General features: G+C 39.0%; 1 protein-coding gene across 1 annotated transcript; it reads left to right on the forward strand.

Moving 5' to 3' along the window:
- The first annotated feature begins 4,100 nt into the window (after window positions 1–4,100).
- Window positions 4,101–27,706, forward strand: NSMAF (neutral sphingomyelinase activation associated factor). Its single transcript, XM_084280033.1, has 25 exons — window positions 4,101–4,132; window positions 4,512–4,559; window positions 4,659–4,711; window positions 5,204–5,333; window positions 6,332–6,403; window positions 7,227–7,335; window positions 9,517–9,693; window positions 10,584–10,663; window positions 12,044–12,134; window positions 12,228–12,291; window positions 12,424–12,475; window positions 13,428–13,548; window positions 13,856–13,987; window positions 15,782–15,824; window positions 16,275–16,438; window positions 18,301–18,409; window positions 19,785–19,843; window positions 20,535–20,602; window positions 22,162–22,229; window positions 22,451–22,574; window positions 23,192–23,275; window positions 24,224–24,374; window positions 24,746–24,848; window positions 26,284–26,393; window positions 27,347–27,706. Exons 2-25 carry the CDS (start codon window positions 4,539–4,541, stop codon window positions 27,439–27,441), a joined length of 2,280 nt encoding a protein of 759 aa, XP_084136159.1. The 5' UTR covers window positions 4,101–4,132; window positions 4,512–4,538; the 3' UTR covers window positions 27,442–27,706.
- The last annotated feature ends 56 nt before the right edge of the window (window positions 27,707–27,762 follow it).

The following is a 27,762-nucleotide window of genomic DNA, read 5'->3' on the forward strand; positions in this document are numbered from 1 at the left end:
TAATGCATAACTGGATAAGAAGCTTTGCATTACATAACAAGCAACTTAGAAACTAATGGCTATAAAATACAGAAAATGGATATAATAAATTGAGATTGTTTTGCTATTTTTTATACAATTGGGGGAAAATCCTCCAAAATAGGAAATGAATACAGAATGATAAAGTTCTTGCTCTGCTTCCATATTTTTATTTATATTGTCTACATGTTCATGTAATTTTGGGTCTCTCAGTATAAACAAATGTGTAATTATCCTGCAGAAGAGTGATCTGAGTGTACAGCAGGTGTCTCTGATTCTTAGTCTCCTATGGCCTGATTCAGGTCTGCGTAAGCTGATGTCAGGTGAAAGGCACTAATTGCCATTATGTTTTTCATGTAGCACTTGTAAGCAGAGCTTGTAAGCTTCTGAGCATACTGCTCAATTTCTTCTGGCTGGACTGTGCTGCGAGTGGTCATGTGGTGAAGGTTGGCTATGTTGTCAGTTTGTGGGACATGTGAGGGCTGAAAATGCCAGCCAGAAGGCTTCTGGCTGAGGGTTGGTACAGCACCTGTTCTTTTGGAAGTTAAATACTTGCTCTTGTTTTGAGGCTGCTCCCACAAAACCTTGTAGTGTAGAACCATGGGTGTAGTGCTGGCTGTAGGAAGCAAAGCAAGGCACCAAAAAGGCCCTTTGTCTCTTGGGCAGTGGAGTAGAAGACAGTTGGTAGTGAAGTCTGGTGTGTTTTGTGCAGTTTGGAACCAGTTCTGGGTCTCATAATCAGGCCTGAGATAATTTAGCAAGTTTGAGCCTTCCCTACAAACAGAGTGAAACCACGACTACTTCTGACTTGTCTTCTTTCAGACAGTAAGGTGATCTCCACAAGCCGATGTGCTAGCAGTCAGGTCTTCCCATAGGAGTTGAGAGACTGTTCTGAAGGAGGGGAATGGTTTCATGTGCATTTTGGGGGGGGGGGGGGGCAGATCCTCTCAGATATGAGAACAGCATCAGAGAAACAAAATTGTTCAAAACCATGCTGTTGGATGAGAGAGCAAATCTGGTGGTTGGAACTGGAAGTGAAATGTCTGGCAGTGGAAGAAGGGGTTGGTTTGAAAATGTTTACACATGAGCTTCTCCTGTGAAGGAATTTCCATCAGGTCAGAATCCTAAGGGCACAAACCACCAGAAGAAAAGAGGGGGGGGGGAATCCTCACATTGAGAGGGGTTGGACTGATGGCTGTGCTTATTGTCCTTAATCTTGCAGATCCTCAAAGGTCATGTGGCTGGAATAAAACCCCACTAATAAACTACATAAGTAAACCTCTGAACTAAATTGGACATTAGCCCCTCTTGGAGTTAGCTGTTACAAAAGGTCATTGTTTCTCCGCAGTTTATCTGGAGTAGCTAAAGCAGGGTGTTGTAACCCAGTGTTTTACTTGCTTAAACACCATTCTTAGCTTTGTTTTTGTCAGCACATCTGATTTATTTTATTATTTTAAAGACTGAACTGTAACATCCCTTACTCTTTCAGGTTTTTCTCATTAAAGAAAGAAACATTATTGCACCCTATAAAACAGTAAGAGTAAGTATGTATTTTTTCACTAGTAGCAAACTAATGTTTTGCAAGGATTTAGAGTCTCATTTCTGAAAGAGCAAGGTAATTATCATGTGAGGAATATGACAGTAAAGCTTAAAAAAAATTAATTGTGTATATTGGTAGAATAAGTGTCTGAGTTCTTCCATCATGGGTTTGAGAGATTTCTTGGGGGGCATACTGCACACTTGACACTTGCCATTTCTCTTGATGTGCAACTCTGTGGGCTCAACAGTCAGAGCTGTCAGCTGGCTGTTAGTGTTAAGTGGACACTGCATCCTGGCTAAATGGCTCCTCCTCAGTTCTGCTCACACCTGACATGAAAGGTTGCTAACTGATGCTTCCCAGCAGAGTGCTTTACAGCTCAAAGAAATGGCAGATAAAGTTGCTCACAGCAGCATCAGAGATTTCCTCTCGTTGCTTTCTGCTGATGGGGTGGGTCTGCTCTGATCCTGAGCGTTGAGGTGTCAAGGCATAGAAGGGTTTGAGATGGGTTAAGACACAAACATAAAATGGAAATGTGGAGTCATTAAATACTGTTGAAACAGTATTGTTGAAACAGACAGAATGGTATTTCACAACATATGTGTTCAAAGTAATAAATTTTCAAGATTTATGGAATTCATAAATGTGTGCTACTGCAATGAACAGCAAAGAGGCAAGAGACGATCTCTGTTCTCTTAACTGTTTTGGGTTGGTTTTGTGATGAAATCTGCCCTAAACTAGGTTGGTTTGAATTTCTTTGTTTGCTTTATGCCTTTAATTCTCCATGTGTTGTACCTGCTTTCTCTCGTAGTTAATCTATTTTCTATTTTGCTTCCCTGTGCAAGATTTATTAGGTAACATAGAAATATCTTATCACTTTGCCAACACAGTGAAAAAGAATCAGGATTTTCACTTTATTTTCTCCTAAGTCAAGATTCATTCATCCCTAAAACATTCCTGACAGTTAACCATTACAGCACAGCTATGTTCCTGCATATTAAAACAAGAAGCCTAGTTTACTTTCAGTCATTTCATATTTTTTTTCTGTTCCTGCTGAATATCTTCTACTTGAATTCTTGTCAGTTCCACATATATCAGAGTGCTGGAATTTGGTATTACATTTTATCTTTTGTCTTGCATTGATTTTCCAATCAATTACAAAATACTGAGCTATTGTCTTTGCACGTGGTTGGAGAGCCATAGAGAGAACAGCTCACAAACTTCTGCGTTATTGTCTGTAAGCAGCCCTTGCAGACTATCCACTAGGATTTCTGAGAGCTGTGCTTTCCCTGTGCTCGGGGTGAAATGTTACAAGGCTTTTATCTAAATTCCTACTGAATTTCTTGTCTTCATCTACTCCAGCTCCATTTGCTTCCTGAAGCATGCTTTCCTCTTCAGTTGCTGTCAGTTCAGCTCAGATCACATACGTTATACTGAAAATCATCTAGATTTCTGTATCTTCTTTCCTTCAGTTTTAAATTAATAGTATCCACCGATCAATGTCTTCATGTAGTCTTACTGATCCCTTTAAAATAAATAAAAATAAAGAAAAAAATCTAGGCTGAGAAATTACAGAAACCTCCAGAAATGTGTTAATACAGTTCTATACTGTATTCAAGGGTCATCATTAAGGGACCCTGCCAACTTTGCTAAATGTGAGCTATGTGTAAGAGTTAATATCACTTGGTGCATGCACATACTTAGTATACATTGAAGTCAAAACCAGATATATAACTGTCAAATGACACTTAAGAAAGCTGGGAAATGTTTATAGAGGAAAAAATTAGTATGCCATGTGTTTGTGAGGCTTTTATAAATGACTTTTCAGCTAGAAACTGTGTAGAGTAGAGATGATATATGCTTGCAGCCCAGAAAACCAAACATATCCCAGGCTGCATCAAAACCAACATGACGGGAAGGCCAAGGGAGGTGATTCTGTGGCTGCCCCCTCCCTGGCAGTGTTCAAGGCCAGGTTAGATGGGGCTTTGGCCAGCCTGGTCTAGTGGAGGGTGTCCCTGCCCATGACAGGGGTTTGGAACTGGATGATCTCTGAAGTCCCTTCCAACCCAAACCGTTCTATGATAACTTTTATAGCTTAGTATTCAAAGATTTGATAGGCTGGTGTCATTTGTCTAAAAGACACGAAGTAGCTGTTTAATGTACGTGTCACTTACTAATTCTGTATTAACACGATATTAAAATAGAATATGTATTCATTCCAAATTTACTTATGCTTATGTTATATCAATTTGTTCACTCCAAAGCTATTATGTTGTGCTGTTTTAAATAATAGACTAAATACTGCACAGAGAGCTTACTCCAGGGAAGGTATATTTGTAAAGAAAAAAAAAATCAGGTTTAACATTTGCTTTTGGAATGTTTCAGATATGATGCAACCTTTGCTATCATACTTTGATCAAGTTTTATACTTTGATTTTAGTTTTTAGTGTTCTTCATTGAGCTTTGTTTTAAACTCATTTGTAGTAAATGTACGTTTGGCTTTAGGGTAGAACAGAGCACTTATTCCAACTGGATGTTGCTGGGAAAGTGGGAGATGTTGTGCAAACTCTACATCAGGTATGTGGTTATTTGATGTCTTTACACACTTAATCACAGAATCTTTTTTTGATATTTAGTGGAGAGCTTTCTTCAAATATTTATTCTGAAGGTGAAATTCCTGGAGTAACTATTTTTAAGATGTGGCAGTTGACCACAGCTTCTAGTTCTGCAGCTGCCACAAGCTGCCCTTGCTAGCTTTTACTGTCCAGGGTGGTGGTCTACAAAGTACTAATATGACTGTAGTAATGAACAAACATGTTCATTCTACTTTAAAAGAAGTAGTAATAGTTCTTTTATTGTTCTTGTCACCAAGAATGCTAACATCCCCCGGGTTTTAGTGACTTCTGAGCTGTTGGAGAGATCCCTCTGCTATTTAATTTAGTTTGATATTCTTTAGCTTTACAGGGCTTCTTGTCTAGATAAGATGGGAGATCAAGCTGCCATGGTAAGCATCTGATTATTTCCGATATCACTGTTTAATAATGAAATTCTAATTACACTTGAATCCTAGACCATATTAACTTCTTTTTTCCCCCCACATTAGATAACTGCTATATTGCAGTCGCGCTTGGCTAGAACTTCGTTTGATAAAAACAGGTATCTTCCTAATCACTTTCTGTTGGGAAATGAGTTTCAACTTGTTGGGTGATGAGTCTGCTGCATCAGTACTTAATAGGTGCCTGTTTGAGCCAGCATCAGCGCTCTAATTCAGACAGTTGTCATATTTTTATTCTGAAGTATCTAGAATGGAGAATGGGAAATTCTGTGTTATGAAGATGTTACTTTTTCATCTCTGCAAACTGTTCCATTTATCTGTGAATTTATTGCATCTGTAAATGCCAAATAAAGCTCTATAGAGAAGTCAGCTGGCTTACTGCTCTGGGACTGGTACAGAATGCAGCAACTTTCCTTTCTGGAGACTCTGTTAAAGTAGAGGTCTCAGAACTTTGTGTCTAAAATAGGCATAGTGAAGCTCCCATTCTGATGTCCCAACTTTATAAGCTAACTTAAAACCTTGCTAAAGAATTTAAAGGTAGCTCTACCTAAGTAAGTACTGGAGGTAAATTTACTCCCTTTCTTCACTTGTAGATTTCAAAGCATTTCTGAAACGCTGCATATGGAATGTAAAGCAGAAATGGTGACACCACTGGTGACTAATCCAGGTCATGTGTGTGTTACTGATGCTAACTTGTACTTCCAGCCTCTTAATGGATATCCTGTAAGTGCCTCATAGATGGTCTTGCACACGATGTGAGCGTGTTGCTCATCTAGTGGACAGTTCTCATCTTCTGTAGTATTCCTCTCAAACACACAGGGAGCACATCTCAAAGGCAAATTCATTTCCAGTTATAACCAGAAGCTCTCTAGTTTTCCTTTGATCTATGCTGACCTGTTGCATCCAGTGCATTTCTACTACTGAGGCTTTATTTTGTGCTAACTTGCTTAAAGTTGCGCCCCTCCCCCTCCCCTCCCTCCAGCTGACAAAACACAAAACTCCCTTTGCTCATTCTCAATTACTATTTAAAGGTCACTTTTTATAACATTCCATGTAAGACAAATTCCTTAATCTTACTCTGTGATGCTGTCCCCCCTTCCTAGTGGGAGCTCTATATGCTTTTATTTTCTACTGAAGGATCGTAGCCAGGTCTTCTATTAAACCGACCATTTCTTTCTCTAGAGGAAAGCCCAGTGCATGTCGCAGGCAGATTTGTGCTTCGGGACTTTGTCACAGAAATAGCAGCGACAGTCTTAGCGCGCCTCTAATGCCCTAAAAATACGGGCAGGCCATGACGATGCGTTTCCCGGCTGCTGACGAGGTGCCATTCAACTGGGGACCACCAGGTGGCATGATTGGCAAACAGTTTGCCCAGCAGCCCCAACAGCTACCTTGGTTTTCGATCGCTCCTTACATTCAGCTCCTCTCTTGCATGGTTGTTATAACTGGCGATGGATTTGGGGGATAATACGCTATTCTCTATTCTTACACTGCTTTGCTACTCAGACAAGAAGCGACAGCAAAGATAATACTCCTCTTTGTAATGTCACTGCTTACCACCACTGTGCTGCTGCTGGAATGAAATGGGGGGATATTGTTTTCATGTTGCTAGTATCTCTAGTCAAGAGCAACTTCAGATTATCTGGAGAGGTTAGTGTAGAAGAATGTATACCATCTGGAGTATCTCCATCTTTTCTTCCCCCTCCCACATCCCCCCACAGAAACCAGTGGTACAAATAACACTGCAAAATGTGCGTCGCATCTATAAAAGAAGACATGGCCTAATGCCACTGGTAAGATCAACAGTTTATTTTTTTTTAATGTCTTGCTGTATGTATCATTTCTTCAGTTGACACTGTGTGCACCACTAGGTAAAAGCTAGATGTTTTAAAAAACTCCAGATTAAGTAGTGAACAGCACTCAAAATTCCCTTCTGGTTTCTAAGTGGTTTAGTTCCCTGTGTTGTCAAAAAGATGGAAACAGAAAGAGTGAACTCTGTCAAGGGTGAAAAATTTCTTTCATAAACAGTCAGTGTAGGGGAAGGGAGAGAGGAGTACCTCCAGGGAGCAATTCATTCCATTTATCTCAAACGCCTATCTGGGGATGGAATGAATTGCTCTCTCATGGTGGATTTTCTCTCTGGATTGATTCATGTGGGGAGCTTGATCACTGCTCAGATTGAGACTAATGTGGAGTGATGAGTCCTGCTATACACGACTGAGGGATGAGGAGAGAGCTGCACTGGAATCTCAGTTGTATGCTTTTAGTGTTTGCACTGAAATTCAGTCTTGAACAAAGTTTTTCTCTCAAAACACATTTGTACTAAATAGGCATTTAACTCTTTGCCTCACTTCGTTCACTTTGGACAAAATAAGTGTATTACCAGTGCTTAATCAATCCAGGCAGAGCCAAACTATGAACAGCTATAACTCTACTTGTTCAGTTGGGTGTAAACTGAATGCTCTTATGATTAGCATGGGAAAGATCAAAATGTTAGACTTTGGGCAAAACTGCTACTCAGTTTAGTCATTTGTCTGTTAAAAAAAATAAGTGCTTTAATGTTGCAGCTTGTCAGTAGTGGCTCTCATTTACTTTTTTGCCCCTTTGAATTCTAAGGGACTTGAAGTATTTTGCACAGAAAATGATTTATGCTCTGACATCTACTTGAAATTCTACAACTATCAAGACCGAGATGAGCTCTACTTCCTTATTGCAACCTACATAGGTTTGTCCTATTTACTTCTTAATGTAGCCTGCAGTACCTTGTGAGGGGAAATTTGCTGGGCTTTGCTTTGGTGACTTGTGGGAAGAATGGGAAGAATGAACAGGTGTATTAGCCCCACAGTTCATTGGTAGTAGTTAGTTCAAGATAAATCTTGCAAAGTTGCGTATCTTCTGTTTGTGTTTGAAGAGCTGCGTATGAAAGCTGAGATAGCCTTATTAAGGTGAAATTAATTCTTTTGATTTGAAACTTGATATGCACTGACATTTAAAAAAAACCCCAGCAACACAAACCCAAAAAACCCTCAAAACCAAATACTGCCCATGAAACACTTTATCTTCAAAGCAAGGCAGTAAATAAGATCCACTCAAATAAATTGTGAATTCAGTTTTATTGAAAGAATATACACTGACTTGTGGGTGGGCCTCCTGGCCCAGGGTGAAGTCCAAGTAAAAATCTTATTGACAAAGTTCTTGTAATAGATGGATTTCCAGGACAGACACTAAGCTAATAGCTTTTCTGTATTGAAGCTGAAATATTGAAATTTATATCTATTGCCAATATTGAATGTGTTTATGCAAAGTTTGTATAGTCTAGTTATTGTACTAGAATTCTAGTTCTGTTTTAATGAATTTGACATAAATATGAGATGACATTTTACCCACTTAACATAGCAAAAGTGGAAAGGCCACAAAGGAACGATCACTTCCCCTGAGAATTGTTTTAGTCTTCTCAGATTTGTCCTTTTGAAAAACATAGATCCTGACATGATTTTCTGTTGCTGAAACAGCTGCATGCTATTACCCTGCGTCAGACCTTTTCTGGATAACTTTCAAAGATGAAATTTTAAGGCACAGGTAAAGATGATGATGATGTAGCTTAGAAGGGTGAGCCATGTCTCTAAAGGTGTTTGTAGCACATCAGTAGCTGTCTCTGACAACAGAAGATCCTCTCTTTGAAGGTGCTGATGCTTTTTATTTGTAGAATTGGAGGTACTTATTTGGAGGGCTGCAGTATGTTTTTACAGTTGATGCTGAGCTAAAATAGAGGCCTGCCATATCCTAATCTGAATTGCTTTCCTTCTAGTTAATAACTGCAGTGAAAATAGTTGAATAATTTAACGTTCCTTGGAAATTGTAGTTGTCTAACGTTGTGTTGTAGCCTCCAGCAGCAAATGGTGGCAAAAAGTTATTTAAAGACTCAGGTGTGAGGAAGGAGCAGCCTTGAACACAAATGCAGTAAAGCAAGAACGCAGAGATGTGCCATATAATGCTGTGTAGGGCAAGGATATGGCTTTTTGAGGAGGCTGATTGGATGGTGTATTGCTATCGTGCAGGGGTCGCAGTCCTTCCGTTCTGCTATTTGAGGCACTTGACAAGGTGCTGTAAACGGAATCGATAGAAGGATGATTTTTAAAAGTGTGCAAAACTACCACCACCACCAATTCTCTTGATAAACCTACCACACACAGGACAGACTAAGATAAGAAAGAAACCCCTTTAATTTCTTTTTAAGGTAAAGGGACAGAATTGCATTATACCTGTTGAGTAAAGAGTAATGTAGTTTTGAATTTCTTGAGCCTGCCCCTGCCTAATGCTTCAGATAGAACCGCAGATGCATCATTCCTATTTTCTTGAGTGGCAGTCAAGTTCTGCCTTTTTCTAGTTTCTCTGTTTCAGTGGTTCAGAAATTGAATCCTATTTGCATATGTATATGACTTCTTTCCATGAGTCACAGTTAGTGGCCATCCTTAGTTGCCCAGTAAAAAAATGTATTTAATTTTTTTCTTGATTCTAGCAGAATTACTTCTAGACATTTGAAATTTCAAAGGTGCCTGATTGCCAAGAGAGTGGTTCATGGTCTGCAAATATTTTTTCTATACCTCCATAACTGTTCAAGTTCTTTCCCATCCATTGTTTTTATGCTTGTTTTCAGCACACATACTGTGGTTTTAGTTTGGTTTGGTTTGGTTTTAGTTTTTTGATGCAATTCAGGCCTGTCTGAACAGATCTTAGAATGTCTAAAATACGGTAGCTATTGAAATGTGAAGTTACTAGCTAATTCTGACTTGTACTTTTAAACAACTGTGCCCTTAATTATTTTACAGCTCTTTGTGTAATGTTAATCACAATTTGGACGTGGAACTCCAAACCTCAGAACTCTTAATGCTTTCTTTTATTTTAGAAAATCATATTACAGAGCATACTGCTGAAAGCTATATGCTGCAATGGCAGCGAGGACATATATCAAATTACCAGTATCTTCTTCATCTCAACAATCTGGCTGATAGAAGCTGCAACGACCTCTCCCAGTACCCTGTGTTTCCCTGGATCATAGCAGACTACTCGAGTTCGGTATTAGGTATGTGTAGACAAAAAGGCAGTGCCTTGTGTCCAGCTGGAAATGTCTCGAGGGCTTTTGTACTGCATAAAGTTTGTGGTACCTCAAAATGAACCTGACATTACTGACCTTAGAAGTTTTCTTGTGCACTTACCATTACTCTGGAGTCTAGTGGACAAAATACCTCACCTTTTTCTGCTCCATATTTAACTCTTCACATTCAGAGTATGTACCAAGCATCTGCTTAGTTGCTTTGAAAATTTGTGGTGCTGAAGATTTGTTCAAACACTTTCTGTGATTCTAATGATGCAAAAGGCCCAGTAAAATGGCTATGAAACAAGTTCAATGTAGTGTATAGAATCCAAATACTCTTTTATAGTTCTTAGTCTCTTCTTCTCAACTTGCAGTGCTAACAAGACTTGTGCCTAAATAGGCTCCTTGATCAAGAGTCTTCGTGGACTTTGTCTTGGAAGGTTGTCCTTTTGAGGATAGTGTCCCTCTACAAGCAGTACAGATGGGGAATCTCATGGTATTCAGCAGCACTGTGTGAACACTCCCATCTGACAGACTAGTTAATGGGTAGGAATAACAGAGACCAGCTGCTTCTGTGCCTCAGGTGGCAGGACTTGTATTGAGTTAAGTGATGCTAATTAAATAGCTATCATGTATATGTAACTACTAGCTCTTAAAGAAGAGGTATGAGATTACATCTACTTGGAAGGTAGCAGATGAGTAGCGATTTACAGTAAGATTTTATTCTTTTGTACTTAGGGAGCACAGAAAATTACTGGAGGGGTTCTGTGTTTTTTGGTTTGTTGCTGTTTGGACTTTTGTTTTGTTTACAAATACAGATTAAAGTCCACTCCTGTCTAGTAGAATCAGTGTGTAGAGTTTAACTATATTTTTTTCAGATCTGACAAATCCTGAAACATTTCGTGACCTTAGCAAACCCATTGGTGCCCTGAATAAGGAAAGACTGGGTAGATTATTGGTATGTATATTGTAGCTTTCATGCATTGCATGTTTTAGGCTTTGTATGTAGTGGCAATAAAGGGAACTTTGCCAAGCAAGCTTTGGGAATTATGTAGACATCTATAATGAACTATAAACCTTATCAGAAGAAAGTTTGCCTGTAAACATACCGCGTTTATTTTCTGCTTGATTTTTATCTGTACTAAAGATGATTTGAATGTTTTCTCTCTTACTACCATTTCATAGGTATATGCTTTTAGATATTTACCTCACTTTTAAAATTAAGCCCCCAGATCCATTTAACTATTGTAACTGCGTTTGTATGGCAGGCACTGAGATACTATAAATATATATGGAAATATAAGACTTCCAAGACCAATGGATTTAAATGTGTAATGTAAAATACATGCATGAATTAAACAAGACAGAGTTGTAGAAATCTTAAGTACTTCTGTTTTTGAAAAATGCTGAATTTGGGGGAGAGTACTTCAAAGGCTGAAAATCTGAATCTGTGGAGATCGGAACCCCAACCTGAAATTTCAACATGCAGATAAGAGTGCACAAACTTTTTCCATTTCTCTAAGTAAGCTTCCTTTTCACAAGCAATAAAACACATAAGTACAGGCTTAGAAAGTTGTCAGTTTCTTATCTTCCAATTCTTTGTATAAAATCATTATCTGCTATGGTGAGTTAATTATTTCCAAAATAACTTACAGAACATAATATATTAGTTATTAGTTCTTAAAGAAACATTAAGGAAAAAATGTATTACCAGGCAAACTACGTTACATTGGCAAAAAACAGGTAGATATTTTAAAATCCTATAGCTTCCTAAGGCTGTGGAAGATACGAACAAGATTTTCAATAGCAGGAAATCAAGTTCTTTTCTAAGCTCTGACTGTTTCCTCACACTGCTAGCTGCTGCATACTTACTGCAGTAGAAGCCATTTTATCTAGATTATTATAGATTTTAGGGCTAACACATAGGAGTTTTAAGACAGTAGATTATCCTGCAGGCTGAATTAAGTCAGTATATTCTTCTGTATCCTCACTAAACTTCATGTGAAAGACGACAAGGAAGCCTTTGTTTGCACTCCTTTGAAGTTGAGTCATTTCAGTTATATGTGAAAGTGAGAGAAGAGCTGACAACCTGATAATTCTGGATGATGAGTTGTAACAACTTGTTTACCTTACTAATTTACTGATCTGTTGAAAGCTGCTTGGCTGTTAGAACTCATAGTTTGTTTTATCATTAGGGGGGGGGGGGGGGGAGAAAAAAGATGGTTCTCCTAATCTGTGTCTTAAAAAAAAATATATAGTGTATGTATGTGTTCAATATTGAGGGAAAGCAGGAGTGCTGATTTTAAACAGACCTTTCTCTCTTTTCCATATGCTGCAGACACGTTACCAGGAAATGCCAGAGCCCAAGTTCATGTATGGGAGCCATTACTCATCTCCGGGTTACGTTCTGTTCTATCTTGTTAGAGTGGGTAAGGTGACTTTTACGTGATCTCTGAGCAGACAGTTGCTTCCAAAGTGGACCAGGGTTGGAGAAAGCTGATGACTTTTTTCTTTCCCCTTAGCTCCAGAATACATGCTCTGTCTGCAGAATGGAAAGTTTGATCATGCTGACAGAATGTTCAACAGGTTTGTTTATATTTTGTCTGTATCTACTTTAGTTTTGTTTTCAAATAAGCGTCATGGCTGTGCAAAGCCTCAAATTTTTCTTTTTCCTTTTTTTTTTTTTGGACAAATGTGTGAATGGTACGTGTTATCTAGTCTTGCAGAAACCTGGAAGAACTGTTTGGATGGTGCAACAGATTTCAAAGAGGTAAATGGTTCAAGTTCTTATCTCTGCTGAGCTTTCTTTTCTTAGGAGTCGCTGATCTGACAGCTTTGGGGTGGGAGCTGGGTGTGTTTGGCTGTTTTGTTGTTTCTCAGTTCCTGGGTTCTAGTTGTTTTGAATTTTTTTAAGGCTGCTGAGTGCATTTTAAGGATCCTTTGATGTTTTTAACTTCCTTCTTTGTAATTCCATAATTGCTTGTCTGTGTCTGCTTTCTGACTTTTGGTTCTGCAGAAGTGTCCTTGAGAATGTTTTTTGGAATAAGTGGGAGTTGCCAGAGTGGATTAAGGCTGAAAAGATGCAATGTTATATATTGTCTGCTGGAATCAGACAGTACATCTGGAGAGGTTTAACCTTGGAAGTTTTATCTTACGGTTTCTGTAAGGTTCAAAAAACTAAGTTGTTGAATTTGTTGAGAATGGTTAACAGTGAGATAGTGGGTGCTGTTTTTCTTTTAAAAAGCAGTTTAATAGAGTGATATGTTAACTATTAGCTCCAGACTTCTTATTTTTTTAGCTATGATGGTCTTTCAGTAATTGATGTAACTGCTGAAATTTTTGTCATCATTCTAGTTTTATTCTGGATTTTTTACTTCATGTCTTAGAAATGTGAAGGTACCTATGCAATGAGAGTTCTGAAGATGCTCTTAGGTATTATGGATTCATATGTCACACATTACATATTAAAAATATTTATTCCATTCTGAATTTAGCTTAGAGAATTGCCTTGTATGTCATCAGGAAGCCTGATAGTAGTTGAAGGGATAATGTGAAGAAGTTTGCAGTGCTTCTTTACTGACAGAGAAGACAGCCTGGAGAAATTACTACAAACTTTGACTTACAGAGTTAGTAAAAACTGACTTCTGTTTTAAATGATTTAAATGATGAAAGCTAAACTAATCTAAAAAACTTTTCTCTTTTTCTCCCCCCTCGCCCTCCAGTTGATTCCAGAATTTTATGAAAGTGATTCTAGTTTTCTAGTAAACAATTTGAAGTTGGATTTGGGAAAGAGACAGGGTGGAAAGATGGTTGAAGATGTAGAGCTTCCCCCTTGGGCATCAGGTAATAAATAGTCAAACTTCTTGAATTAATTCACAGTACAAGATTATCTAGATTCCTGGGAGAGTGGTGGTTCTCTTAAAAATGGCCATTCTGTTTCCTTCTGAAGTTCTGCAGGAATTTTTGTTTCAATACATTGATATAATTAATAGTTTAATTTTTATAGCAAGTTTGAGGTTTGGTTTGGGATGTTGAGATTGGTTGGGTTTGGGGTTTTTTTTTTTTCTAGTTGCTGTTTCAAGAAGGAAGAGAAACAGGTGGATACCAGTACTGAAGAGATACCTTCTTTAATTAATGTTTCTCTTGCCAGGCCCTGATGACTTTCTCCAGAAGAGCCAAGAGGCTTTAGAAAGTCAGTATGTATCAGAACATCTGCATGAATGGATTGACATAATATTTGGCTACAAGCAGAAAGGAAGTGAAGCAGTTACGGCTCACAATGGTAAACATACACTTTATAGAAATAGCAAAAAATAAGGGAGATGCTTTAATTAGGCAGGAATGGCAAACATAATCATATCTGTAATGCCTGAGGTGTTTTGAGTGTTCCTAACTATGCTTTGAATGCTTGATCTTTACAGGAGTTACTGTTCTTTGTAGCTGGAAATAGTGTCTTACCTAGTAAAATCTATTGTATTCAGAGATGCAGATCACCATGGAGATCTACATAAGGTGGTAGGGAAGAAGATTCTACAGCACTGCTATTATTTGCTTGCCCAGGACAATGTGGCAATGTAATATGGAATTAGGGTTTCCCGATTAAAACTTGGGAGTCTGTAGGGTCTCCACACAAACATTTATTTAACTTTCCTATGTTGTAATTGCAGTGTGAGATTTTCAATGCAATTTTCCCTTTCCTCCTGAGAAAATTGGCAAGGGGAAGAAGGGGCTAATGAGTTATAGCTCTTCAGCAGCAGGAATGAAGGGTAAACTTTGCAACTGACTAGGTTTGTCCTTGTGTAGGTATACACCACTGCAGTAGTATATGTACCTTTTGCTGTACATGCAGAAAGCTTCACTGTTAGCAATCTTATTCTGAGCATGTACATAGTCTTTGTATGTGCTTACAGAAGGGGCTTGTTACTATGTGATTGTGGTGTGGTGATGCATTTAATGTATTAATTATATTAATAGTAGTATCAATTATTAAGTTGTTCAGCAGTCTGATATGTAGCTACGTATGTTACTACACTATAAGGAAATGTCCTCTTGATAAAGGATGATTAGCAGATTAGATGTGTTTATTCCAGAAGCCCTGATCCTTTTGAAGGATTGCAAGTAACAAACAATGTAGTTTGCACTTAAGACAGAATAAGATTAAGAAGAAAGCCTTTCCACCACAAGTCAGGTGGAAGGAAAAAAGCAACTCTTCATTTTGGTAAACATTACTTTGTACTTCCAGGGTAAGATAATGTGATTTTATTTTTTTGGTGGTGTTTTTTGTTGATTTGGGTTTGCTTTTTTTTCTTTCTGGATTTTGTTGATGATTTTTTTACTAATGCGCTTCCTGAAATCACATCCTTGCAATACAATTGGCTGTATTTTAGGTGTGCAGGATTTGACATCCAATCACACTGTGACCCTGTCAGGTATAATGTGCCAGAGGCTTTGAATATAGCAAATCAGCATTTAAATTATGGCACCTATATTTTTATCTCTCAAATGAGAGCATTTATGCACAATGTGCTTCTGCTGCCATGTAGATTTTTATTAGCATAATGAATTGCAGACACTTGAGTAGATAAGATAGTCAGAAGGGATCTGTCTATGAATGAACTTAGTCAAAACATAAAGTAAGTATTCCTAGGGAGAGACCTCAAAGTAATTCACTGTCACTGCTGTCTTCATAACGAATGAAAAAGGGAATAGGTATACCTTTATGATCATTCTTTGCTACATTTTTTTTACATAAAAAAACCCCAAGAGATCCAGTTATGCAACTGTGCTTTTTACTTACTTTATTGGGGTGGGGTGGTGTAAGGTATTTAATGCAGCTTAAGTAAGTCATCCTTCCTTTAGTGTCTTAGAAATCCTAGATTCTCTTTTTTTTCAAGTAAGAAATCCAGGATTAAAACACAAGATCTCAAACTCTGTAGCCTGCTAAAATACCTTAGTTGCTTACATGTAACCAAGTTGAGTAAAAAAATGCAACTGTTTTTATGGTGGCTATGCAAGACGAAGAAAGTGAATCTTGTACATTGCAGAAATAGTTTATTTATTTATTTTCCCTTTCTAGTGTTTCACCCATTAACTTATGAAGGAGGAGTGGATTTAAACAGGTAATTAACAAGAATGAGAACGGTTTTATTAAAGCAGTTAGCTAAATTTCTCAGTATCCCTCCAGGTTCTGTGCTGTCTGTAAAAGTGTTCTGTATGTGCATGGTGTAGCTCTTCCATTTTATATTCATACATATGCAGAGAACTAGCATGAGCATGTCTTTTTTTTTAGCTTGCATTCAGATATCGTTGCTTGAACACTTCTTCAACCTGTTTTTTATGGAATTGCTTTGTTTTGTTTAATTGACAAGCATACTGTCATTGTACACACACAAAATTACAAAGCTACCATGTGACTGCCCATGGCATCCGTGGTAAACCAGCTCTGTTAAGAGTTTATGGTGAGCTGTAGTCCTGCAGCAACTGTGCATGCTGGCCCATGCTCTCAGGGAAGGGGACTTAAAGCAAATACTCACTTACCTGGCTTAATTAAATATCTTGTTTTTGTAAAGTATTATGGACCCCAATGAAAAAGTAGCTCTGCTGACACAGATCTTGGAGTTTGGACAGACACCAAAGCAGCTGTTCACAACTCCCCATCCCCGGAGGATAATACCGAAGTTGAAAAGCTTGTCCCGAACATCGAGTCACAGCGTCTCCATAGCTGAGTCTCCAGGTAAATGTACAGTGGGTAAACTGGCAATGTAATGGGTTTGTAATTTTGAGAAGTTCTGAATCTTTCTCCCACAGGTTCTCATGATACAGCTCTCTTGGCCACTTTTCCTATAAGCCAACTCAAAATAAATCCATGAACTAACTGTTAAAGAAAAACTGGAAAGGTCAGTTTCAAATTTTAAAAAACCCAGGTGAGGTCCTGCATTTTTGCCTTCTGTTCCAGTGGTATCCTCTGGGACTGCTCAATCTCTACTTTTTAAGCTTTGGGAGGGCTATCATCCCTGGCCTTTCGTGACTCTAAAATCAAGCTGATATGACAGTAGCTTCAATGACCCTATCTGCAGTCATTCTAAATGATATAAAGGTTTTGAACAGGGATGGTTTTGGAGTGGTCATTTAACTTGGTCTAAAGAAACCCTAAGAATGTAAGAGAACTTAAGAGCCTCTGTAATTGTTCTTTTTCCCATGACTTCAATGAAAATCTGTGAAGAAATTACTTTGTTTTTCCTACATACTATAGGGACAAGGTTGACTGAGTAACTTTCTTCAAGAAAAGGATATATATACACACACAGAAAAGATGTGAACAGGCTGGAAGGGGTCCAAAGGAGGGCCAGCAGAATGATCAAAGGACTGAGAAGCCTCCCATTTGAGGAAAAGCTGAGAGAACAGGGTTTGTTCAGCCTTAAGAAAAGAAAGCTTAGGGGAGAAACATCACCATGTAAAGGGTGGCTACAGACAAGATAGAGACTCCCACTTTACAAGGAGTTGCTTGGAAAAGACAAGGTGTAATGAGTGCAAGTAACTCCTGATGAGATTCCAGCTGGATACTAGAGGAAAATATTTCATGGTGAGAACAAATAAATATTGGCATAATCTCCCCAGGGAAGTGGAGAATTTCCCAACATCAGACACTTAAGATTTGGCTGAACAGGCTTCAGGGCCATCTTGTCTAAACAGTGCTTTTGCCATGAAAAGGACCAGTTGATCCTTGTCTCTTCCAACTTGGTTATTCTTTGATTCTATGATACGTGATTCCATTGCAGGCTTGTGTTCAATTACTCTTTTTCTGAAACTGATATGTTGCAGTCCTCAACTTATGTAGAGTGGTCTACTAAATCTGCAGGTTTTTCTTAGTTGTCTTCAATTCGCTTATCTTTTGATGGCTTTCATTTTATAAGCAGAGGAGTGGAGCACTACATAGCATGGCAACCTGTCGCATCCAAATGGCAAGAGTGGTTTTGAAAGTCGTAATATTCACATGTGTCAAATAGTATGGTGGTATGCTGTCTGAAGTCATTAATTTGCAGATCAACACTTCCTGTTTTGTTTGTCCTTTTTATAGTAGTTGACATCAAATCATCTCAATTTTGTTGCATTTTTTTATCCCTTCATTTCATTGCACTGTTGCTGAAGTTAAACTGATATTTCTAACAGAATGCAGCAGAATAATAAAATCACATAATGTGTTATAGCAGTAGATGGCTTTCCTAGTACTTTTCCATTTGGAAAGCTCTTGACATCTCAATGGAACACCAAAACATTTCTGAAAAAAGCTGTTGCTTTTGGGTTTGTTTTTTTCCGTTTTGGAAACATGTTCTGTAAAGTGTCCAGTTTAACAGGCTCAGGTTTGGGACTAAAATAATCTTTTGACTATGTAACCCTGTGCATTCGGGAAGAGATTTGGAAGAAAGTCAGTGATCTTGTCACTCTCTGCATTAGCCAAGAATTCTTATTCCTGGAGCTCTGAATGATTTCTGTACTATCTTATTTATGTTTGCAATTTTAGCTACCTAGTTATTTGAAATCCTTCTTTTTATTTTTCTGTTTGTGATAAAACTTCACTGTGGCATTCTATTGCAGTTTCTTCAAATGAAGAATCATTTGAAGATTTGACAGAAGAAAGTATAACACTCGCTTGGAACAATATTGCCAAACTAAAATTAGATGAGCAATATAAAATTCACAAAGAGTAGGTACTATTCTTTTCTGATCACCATCAAAATTGTTCCATTTAATTGGTGGGAGGGGGGTGCTATCTGCACGTCAATCTGAGTGGTGGGTTAAGTTTTAAAGTAAATAAATACTTTCCTTTGTGAGATGGCTCACTGCTTTCATAGCACAAGATGAATTTGAGATGCGGTGGCTTCTCAATACAGAAAAGGTATTTGTCAGCTTGATTTTGACTTTCTGTTTCGTTGGGTGTTTGTTGGATTATTTTTTTTTTTTGTTCCTTACACAGGTCTAGAGCTAAATTTGTTATCACTTCGGTACCTGAAGCAGATATTGATTACCCTTCCCTAAAACTGCAATAACAGTGGCCAGATAAATGTTTTTGTTTTGTTTATTTATTTAATCCCAAGAGGGATCTACCTTTCAAATTTAAATGGGATAGAGAAAAGTTTAAACCAGTCAGGTTTAACACCTATACACCTTGAGCTGTGGCTGTATGACCAGTTTGCCAAGTTCCCAGCTCTAGGTTTTCAGTTAATCCAGGTACAAAACTCCTGTTCTGATGGATTCCTATGGAGCCCCGAGTCAGCAGGGACATTTCAAGTGGACTTTGAAATTGCCTAAGAATGAACAACAGCAGCTGTATTGTAAAGAACAGATTTTCCTTTGGCCTGTTCCTTGTCTTAGTGACTGGACTAGCAGCAGGATTTCTGATTACCCTGAGTGCCACAAATTTCTTGGTGACTGAAACCCAATCTAGGAAAGAAACGTTCTCTTGTCCAGAAAACAGGGTAATACTTGTGGTGAAATGGTCTCTCTTACCAGACTCTTGGGCTTAGGGAAATTCCGTTCCTGAAAGCAGACTTGAATTTCAGCCTCTGATTTTTAATTTTTTTTTCCTTAATACTGCTTAGAAAAAAATAGAAGCAGGTCTGTGCAACAGAATTCTGGCTGTGCAGAACGTTCTCTGCTTCCTAACAACTAGCTCCTCGATAAAAGCTGTATGTCTAAACTTCTGTAGTGACTTTCCCAATGACAAATTTGAGGAGAAGAGATGTGCAAGTTCTGATTTGTGCCACCAGATGTATTCAGTATCTGCTGGTAGGCAGGTTCCTGATTCATGAAACTATTTATCCTCTCACATGGGTGCATCCTCTCTGACGAGGGTGGAGTTCTTGCAGAACAATATGGGTAACCTGCACTGATGTTTCATAGTACTATATCAAGCTACATTTTTGTCTGTGGGTGTATAACACACAGCTGTAGTGCTTTTAATCACCTTGAATGTCTTGGTTCTTACAGAGATCCAATAAGAAATAAATAGTGTATTTACAGTATGGTGGTTAAGTTTCAAAACTTATGAAATCACCGATAAGCTTACTTGTATTAAACAGGGCAATTACTGGAATAGCAGTCACTTGCAATGGGTCTTCTGTTTTCACTACATCCCAGGGTAAGTATTTCTGCAGAGGTATTTACTGTAACCTGCAGTGTAAATGCAGGTGTTGTAAGACCAGATAATGTTTTGTGGACAAAATAGCATGAAACTGAAATGTAGTTAAGATTGAATCCCATGACTGTCTTCACGGAGAGCAAAATGAACACCATGTTAAATGGGATATTTCTGGAGCTGCTGAGTTCTGGTCTCTTTACAGTCATAAAAGGAGTGGTGCTGTCTTCTGCCAAATGCTAGATTCTTGGTTTTGCCTCTTGCTCAGTTGCTTCTTGCTGTTTAGGGTTTGGATTGTCACCTTTGCAAGTCGCCTGTTATAGAAATTGAGTTAAATATATCTATATATATATTTCCTGTAATTAAAAAGCTTAAGTACGTGAATTTATTAAGTTTTAGATTACTTTGACTCAAGGATTTCTATATTATCCATGTGTAGCCTTGGGAAGGTGGTAATTTCTCCCTTCAGAGTTCTCTTAGAGTTTGATGGGTCTGGGGAAGTCTGTCTCTAGTTGGTGTGAACCAAGCTAGTTCTAGGCTCAAGTCACAAGCTTTATAAAGAGTTTCTCAAGGACTGAAAAGTCTAAACCTGCTTTCCATAGTAAGCTATTTTAGTATTCAAACAGGAGCAAATTTGCTACCTTCTATAAGATAAAACAGCCCTTTTATTTTCTGTTTTGTCTGTTATCCCCAGATTCAACTTTGAAGATGTTTTCCAAAGAGTCAAAAACAATCCAGAGAAGTGTGTCCTTCTCAAACATGGTAAGCTGCTGTCAAAATAAAAATGAGATCATTGGGAATCTCCTGAAAGCTACTCACAGAAATGCCTCTTCTCTCCCCTGCCCACTCAATTGTATGGTGTGTGAATAATTTATTGGAATGAATTGAGACACTGTCAGGCCTCTGGGAGCGTGCTCGGTGGGGAGGGAGGGGGCATTAAATGGCTGCACTTCTCTTCTAGCTCTTTTCTGAGTTACTCTGCTATCCAGGGAAGGGCTTATGGTAGACAAAAACAGTTTGACATGAACAGGGGAGTCTGCCTGAACAATCTTGAACTGCCATTGGGACAGAATCACAAAAGTTAACTTCCAGCCTTGTACTTGCATCCAGCGTTGCCTTACTGCTTCTGAGTGTTGGAAGGCTGTGAGTCAGCTGTCAGGAAAACCGAGCACAAGGAGTGGAATCTATGCTGGGTGAATTTGAGACGTCCTTCCTCCACAAGCAGTGATCTCAGCAACCTTGGAACAACAATTTTTTCCCTGATTCTAAACCAGAACTTGGAAAGAGATTCTGTATTTGACTTTCTGTGCTTGAGCGCTGTGGCCAGACCTGAGTCATAGAGATTATCTCCCAATTGCCATGCTCAGAGCCTTTTCTTAAGGCAGGACACTAGGGTATACTGGCCTTCTCTGTACCCTCATCTCTAGGGGAAACAAAAAAGGCAAATGGGTTGCCCACACAGAAGCCACAGCAGTCTCTAACAGGTTCCCAAATCAGATGCAGGATCAAGACCCTGTGATGTGCAATGACACAGGTGAGCAGATGAAGATCAATACAGCAATTCTTGATGCTTTAGCCAAAGCAATCTTAAGAGTGTCCCTTCTTGACACTATAAAAAGAGAGCTCTTTGCTGAACTCCATGCCAAAAGGAGTTTCTCATGCGGAGGCCTTGTATTCCTTCTCTCCTCCTGTTTATTGTTCTCTGTAGTGTTAGTGTTGGACTCTTGCAGCAATGCTAGAACTAGTCCAGCAGTTTACTGTTTGGAGAACAGGTCTTATCATGGTTAATGATACTGGTGGAAACACTGGGCTGACTTTTTTTTTTTCCTTGCTGCTTCCATAAGTGTAACATAACTGAGAAGCTCTCTGTAAGGAATGTTTCTTTTTGAGAATAGTAGGAATTAGATGGTTACATTTGTTGTTCAAAGGAGTTGAGCCGGTAGATTAGTTGTCATGGAGAACAAACATCAAAGGAAACCTTAGAGTCTAGTTTCTGTTAGCTGGTTTGCATTTACAATTGACAGTAGCCTACAAGATGAAAAGCTGACCCAGTTTCTCCTGAGTGGGGAATTACATAGCATGTCCCTGAAATACCAACGTTTTGAAAAAGGAGATGCGTCAGTCTTGCATGTGTTTCTGAACTTCAGTGCAACCTTTTGGAGGAAATAAGTATTCTTGCTCTTCAATGCCCAACCTGTGAGGTTTTTCTTGATTAGTGTTCATAGAATACCTGCATGTCGTGTGTATAGAAGAATAAAATGCTGCTTGTTCTCCAAACCTATTTGATTTGGGGTAAGAAATTGAATTCCTTTTCCTTACAGGCTTTGTCATCTTGTCTAATCCTACCAGGAGATACCACTGTCATAAGCTCTTCCTGGGACAATCATATGTGCGTATTTACTTCCTGTTGACCATCAGATTACACGGAGTGCCTCGGCCATTATGTATCATTAGATAATGACACAGAAATTCATTGTTAAAACGTAGTGTCTGTATTTCTACTTTTTTTTTTCTGTTAGAAATTGTAGAAGCAAAGTTACTTTCATCTATTTAGGAAAAAAGTTTGAAGCTTTCTGAAGATGTAATGCTTTTATAAACTTTCCCTGTTAGATATTTTTATTCGATTGCATTTGGAAGACAGCAAGAGATCTTAATGGGACATGATGATGCAGTCAGTAAGATCTGTTGGCGCGATGGGTGTTTGTATTCTGCATCTTGGGATTCCACTGTGAAGGTTTGTATGGGTTTCAATAACTATTTACAGCTAGCACTTCTTAATGTTCAGCCAGCCAAATGCTTTGGAGTGGGTGTACCTGTTGTAATAGAATAATAACTTAGCTAGTATTGCAGTAACTTTATTTCCAGAGTATCTTCCTCTTTTTTAGCTTTATCTCACATCTCTTTGAAAGCTCCAGTGTGAATGAAAGAAATTTCATTCATTCCCACTTTTTCTAATTGTGGGGTTTTTGGAGGCAAACTGCATTTATGGGAGGAACTGGAGTGTTTTGTTGCCTCGACTGGTGATTCTGTTCACTGAGTGGAATAGCCTTCTAAAATGTTTAATAGTTTTGTAGTTTATGCTTTTCAACTAAGTGGACTAGAAACTTGCTAATCTAAAGAGCCCACTTAGTTAGGTGGAAAGATAATTTGGAAATTAGAGACAAGAAAGAATTTCCCAAAGCCTTTTGTCTACGGCTTTTCGGTAAGTAGAGGTTGGGTGCAGTGATGTGCCATCACTTTTGTGGGTTTCTGTCAGCAGCCTTCCTTGTAATGTGAGAATTCAGTACTGGAGAAACACAGCCAGAGTTACAATAATGCTTGCTTGAGCAAACTTAAATATCTGTGTTGCAGGTGTGGCACTGTGTTCCTGGAGAGACCTTGAGCAGTAAAAAACACCACTTTGAACTGCTGGCAGAGTTAGAGCACGATGTTAGTGTAAGTGTGGGGACAGAGATATGGTATCTCAGAATACAAATCAATGCTCACTGAAATTATGTCAAGATCTAGTGGTAAAGTCCACGGATTGGCTTAGAGGGCTGAGGTGGGGGTGTGTGTAGTGGTGTTTGGGTTTTTTACCCCTCATGTCCTTTGCCAATGTGCCCTGCTTCCCTGGCTGAAAGGTCAGTTCGTGGGCACTTGAAGCCATAACAGAAACAGAGGTTTCTTAATTTGTCTTGCTCAGCTTGTATTCACAGAGTTTGGGGGGAGTTGTGCTACCTACTTTGTTTTTGAAAACAGACTAATATTTTTCCAGTACTTTCATTGTTACAGTTGCTGTTTAATTTATCTTTTAATTCTTTTTCATTTGCTTGCCTTCAGCAGAGTTGTTTACTATGCTATAAAATACAGTACTGAATTTCACTGTAAATATATAAGCACAGTGTATGCAGTGAATTGTAAATGTGTAACTGAGCACTTTTATTTGTAGCATCTAATGCCACTCTAGTAGGGTATTTAGAATGACTGTGTGCTAAACCTTCATAATAATTTTCAAACATAGAGGAATACTGAAACGGTTCCTGTAACATTTCAGAACTGTACCCAAGAGAATTGGAAACCACTGATGGCTACAGAGCTCTTTATTTTTTAAAGAGGAATTTAACCTTTAAGGATGAAGTCTTGCATTTAGAGGGAGAGTGCATGTCTGATTCTGCAAAGAAAAAGCATTTTAAAATGTCAAAGGGGCGTATCTTTTTACTTTGTATAGGCAGGATTTTTAATAATTGTACTTAATTAAGGATGTTACAGAATTAAATACAAAAGCTTCTTATAAATCAGAAAGTGATTTTTACAGATAAAAGGCTTACTTTTGTGTGTTTAAAACCTGTCTCAAGACAGCTTGCAGGAAAGAACAGGAATATCATGGGATGTTTAACTTCCTAGGTAAATACAATCGACCTTAATGCTGCAAACACTATACTAGCTTCTGGAACCAAAGAGGGTACCATTACTGTATGGGATGTTTCTACAGCAACAGTGTTGCACCAGTTGCCGTGTCATTCTGGGACTGTGTTTGATGTTGCTTTTAGTCCTGGTAAGTTGCATTTCAGTTTTTAATTCACACTGTTAGGAGTTTCAAAAGGACTCTTATTCCTGGTATCGCAGAATATGCCCCTGTTAGTGGTATAACTACTTTAAGGGGGGGGGTGGGATGGTTTTGCATCCCCATTATAAATAATTCATTAATTGTCTGTGAGGCTGTACTAGACTGTAGACCAGTGGTCTGGACTCTAAACCAATTCTGTTTATCAGCACTTGCTTAGAGACTTAATTTGCAGTAAATTAACTTAAAATAAGTAAATAGTGCAATGTGTGCTGTACTGGAGATTGCTTCAGTAACTAGAACTGAGTGTCTGCACCTGCTCTTTGGTGTCGTTTCTTTGGCTTGCTTTTTCTCTTGTGCAGACAGCAGGCATCTACTCAGTGCAGGAGAGGACTGTTGCTTTAAAGTCATAGATGTGCAAACTGGAATGCTGATATCTTCTGTAACTGCTGAGGAGCCCCAGAGGTAATTCTGAGAATATCTGGATCATGAAGCTGTGTGACCAATTTAGTTAATTGTGGAAATAAGTGATGGCTGATGGTAGACAGCAGAATGGAAAGAGCAGCAATATTGGCAACTTTGTTTTATTGAATTACTTTTTAAAGTACAAAGGCTGAAGTTCTAGCATTTTGTTTGCATTATGGTCACGCTTTCCAAAGTGGGACAAACCCAAACAAGTACCTAAAGTAAATAACTCACACTTTTTCAACACAACTTTAACTTCCATAAAAGATCAGAAATACCTAATGAGTAGGCAGTTCTCTTATTTGAAGCATCTCTGTCAATAATCTTGATTTTTTTTTTTTTGTGGCAATGCATCCTTTTGTTTTAATAACATAAGAAAAGATTAGCTCTTATAATTGAAGAGTGACCCCTTTATTCATAAATCTAAATGTGTACAGTACTATATGGCTGGTGGAATGGTTACTCAGTTACTGGAGTGAAAATAGAGCAGCCATACATGGAGTACACTTGCTGGTTTCTTGTGTATGTGTATACATAAAAGTGTTTGTATATGCATGTGTGTATTATGTACATTTTTCTTCAGTTGTTTCCCTGAAAGTCCTCTTTTCACTTGAGGTGACTGTTTCAGAACACCAGGTGGCAGAAGTGGTGGTGCATGAGGGCACTTGGGTACTGTACACGTGTACAGCTGGCTGGGTCCTCCTCTTCCATTACGGGAATATGTTTCATCCTTCTGCCAGGGGAAGGCCTGGCTGGGTCTAGGGCAGTGAGAGGAGGGTCATGACCCTTCAAAATAATTTGAGAACCACAGAATAACTAGGTTGGAAAAAACTTTTGAGACAGAGTCCAATCGCACCTGTCCTCTACTAAACCATATCCCTAAACATCTCATCTACCCATCTTTTAAACACATCCAGGGTCGGTGACTCAACCCCCTCCCTGGGCAGCCTGTTCCAGTGCCAATTTTTCCCTAATGTCTAATCTGAACCTGCCCTGGCACAGCTTGAGTCTATTCCCCCTCATCCTATCACCTGTCTTTTGGGGGAAGAGACCAACACCCATCTCTCTACAACCTCCTTTCAGGTAGTTGTAGGTGGTGATAAGGTCTCTCCTCAGCCTCTTTTGCAGGCTAAACATCCCCAGCTCCCTCAGCTGCTTCTTGTAAGATTTGCACTCCAGCCCCTTCACCAGCTCTGAATGGTTTGGGTGGGAAGTCACCTTCAAAGCCCATTTAGTTCCAACCCCCTTGCTGTGGACAGAGACACCTTCCAATAGTCCAGGTTGCCTGAAGTCCCATCCAGTCTGGCCTTGAACGCTGCCAGGGTAGTTTCCTTCGAACATTCACTTTCAATTCTTTTTGGCTTCGTCAGTTTGGAAATATTCAGCTGTTGTTATGCAAAAGCTTGAAGTGAACTGATTTCAGACTTGCTTGCAGGTGTTTCAAATGGGATGGAAATACCATCTTATCAGGAAGTCAGTCTGGTGAATTACTGATTTGGGACCTTCTTGGAGGAAAGGTTGTTGAAAGAATCAAAGGACATACAGGTATGTCTGAACTATTCCTGGAAGATTCCTTCTACTTTCCAGCTCTGTTAGTACTGAAAAGTTTGAGAGCCATCTGCTCAGCCAGTGGGCTGCTCTTGATTATGGGGAGCCCCAGAGCTAAAAGTAGTTCCACGTGAGCCTCCTAGGAGATTCCATAACAGCAGAGGAATGGTGCTGTTTACAAGACTGACCAAAGGTGAATGACTTGGGTTTTTCTAATTCACCCACCCTCATGAAAGTCAGCATTTCTCTACCTCATAACTCCACTAAGCTGTTGGATAGACTGCACCATACACTTTGTCAATGTCTGTCCAGACTGGGAAGCTAACAAATCAAGTAAAGCTCGCTAGAGAAATAGTTTGGGATAGGGATTCACAGGCTTCTTAAAAGTATCTGTGCTGCCTTCAGTACACTGGCAACCAGGATGTCTGAAGAAAAACTCCCCTCTGTTACATTCAGTCTGATTTTTAAGGCTGCCTTCGTGAACAGCTACTTCAAGCTCTCCTACTAAAGCCTGTGCTGGTGGCCTGTACAGAGCTTGTTCTGTAGCCAGGGCAATCCTGAGAAGTGGGCTTCCAGGCGTGCGCTAGGCAACCTGAATGCATTTTAATATGGGAGGGCCAGATGGCAGAGTGAAATATCTCACCTTCTAGAGAAACCTCCTCCCCTTATCCCCGTGAATCCTTTTGCCAGTGGGCCATCTGCACTCTGCACTGCCACTGACATTGTCCTTCCAGCACCCAGAGTCAGCTGATGCACCGTGGCATGAGATCAGTACTGCCAATGAGAGCAGCCACCTAGAAGCCTACTAAAACTCTTCTTAGCACACCTGTTGTCATGTAATCCTACCTAATGATCAGATTATCCTAAACTCTCTTAAAGATCTGTTCCTTCATATCAACTACCACTTTGATTTGCATTTACATTTACTTGTTTTGTTTTTTTCCCCCCAGGTGCTGTAACATCCATGTGGATGAATGAACAGTGCAACCGTGTTATTACAGGAGGGGAAGACAAACAAATCATGTTCTGGAAATTGCAATACTAAGTGCCTTTCCCTCCAGAGAATTAAACGAACTCTTGTTTTAAACCAAACCTTTTAAAGGAACTTAACTGTGTGCAATGATGGCTGCTGAAGCTCAACCAGATAGGAAGTTCTGTTCAGCTGCAACTTTCTATGTTATGGTGACTTCACTGAGAGTTCTTAACTTACGTAGTGTCTGCGTTTTGTTTTTCATGGACTGTCCTACTAAAAATGCTTGTCTGAAACGATACCTGAGGTGAAATTAAAGACCTATTTTTCTGTAATTAAAAAGCTCTTAACTTGCAGTCATTGTTTGATCGATATAGAACGCACCATAGCATGCTG

This window comes from Gallinula chloropus (genome assembly GCF_964237585.1).
Source record: "Gallinula chloropus genome assembly, chromosome: 2".
NCBI lineage: Eukaryota > Metazoa > Chordata > Aves > Gruiformes > Rallidae > Gallinula > Gallinula chloropus.

Coding starts and splice junctions, on each gene's coding strand:
- NSMAF (XM_084280033.1), top strand. CDS start 4,539: ATGGGAGATCAAGCTGCCATG. Junction 13,988..15,781: donor AGCAGTTACGGCTCACAATG/GTAAACATACAC, acceptor TTCCCTTTCTAG/TGTTTCACCCATTAACTTAT. Junction 24,375..24,745: donor TGATGTTGCTTTTAGTCCTG/GTAAGTTGCATT, acceptor TCTCTTGTGCAG/ACAGCAGGCATCTACTCAGT.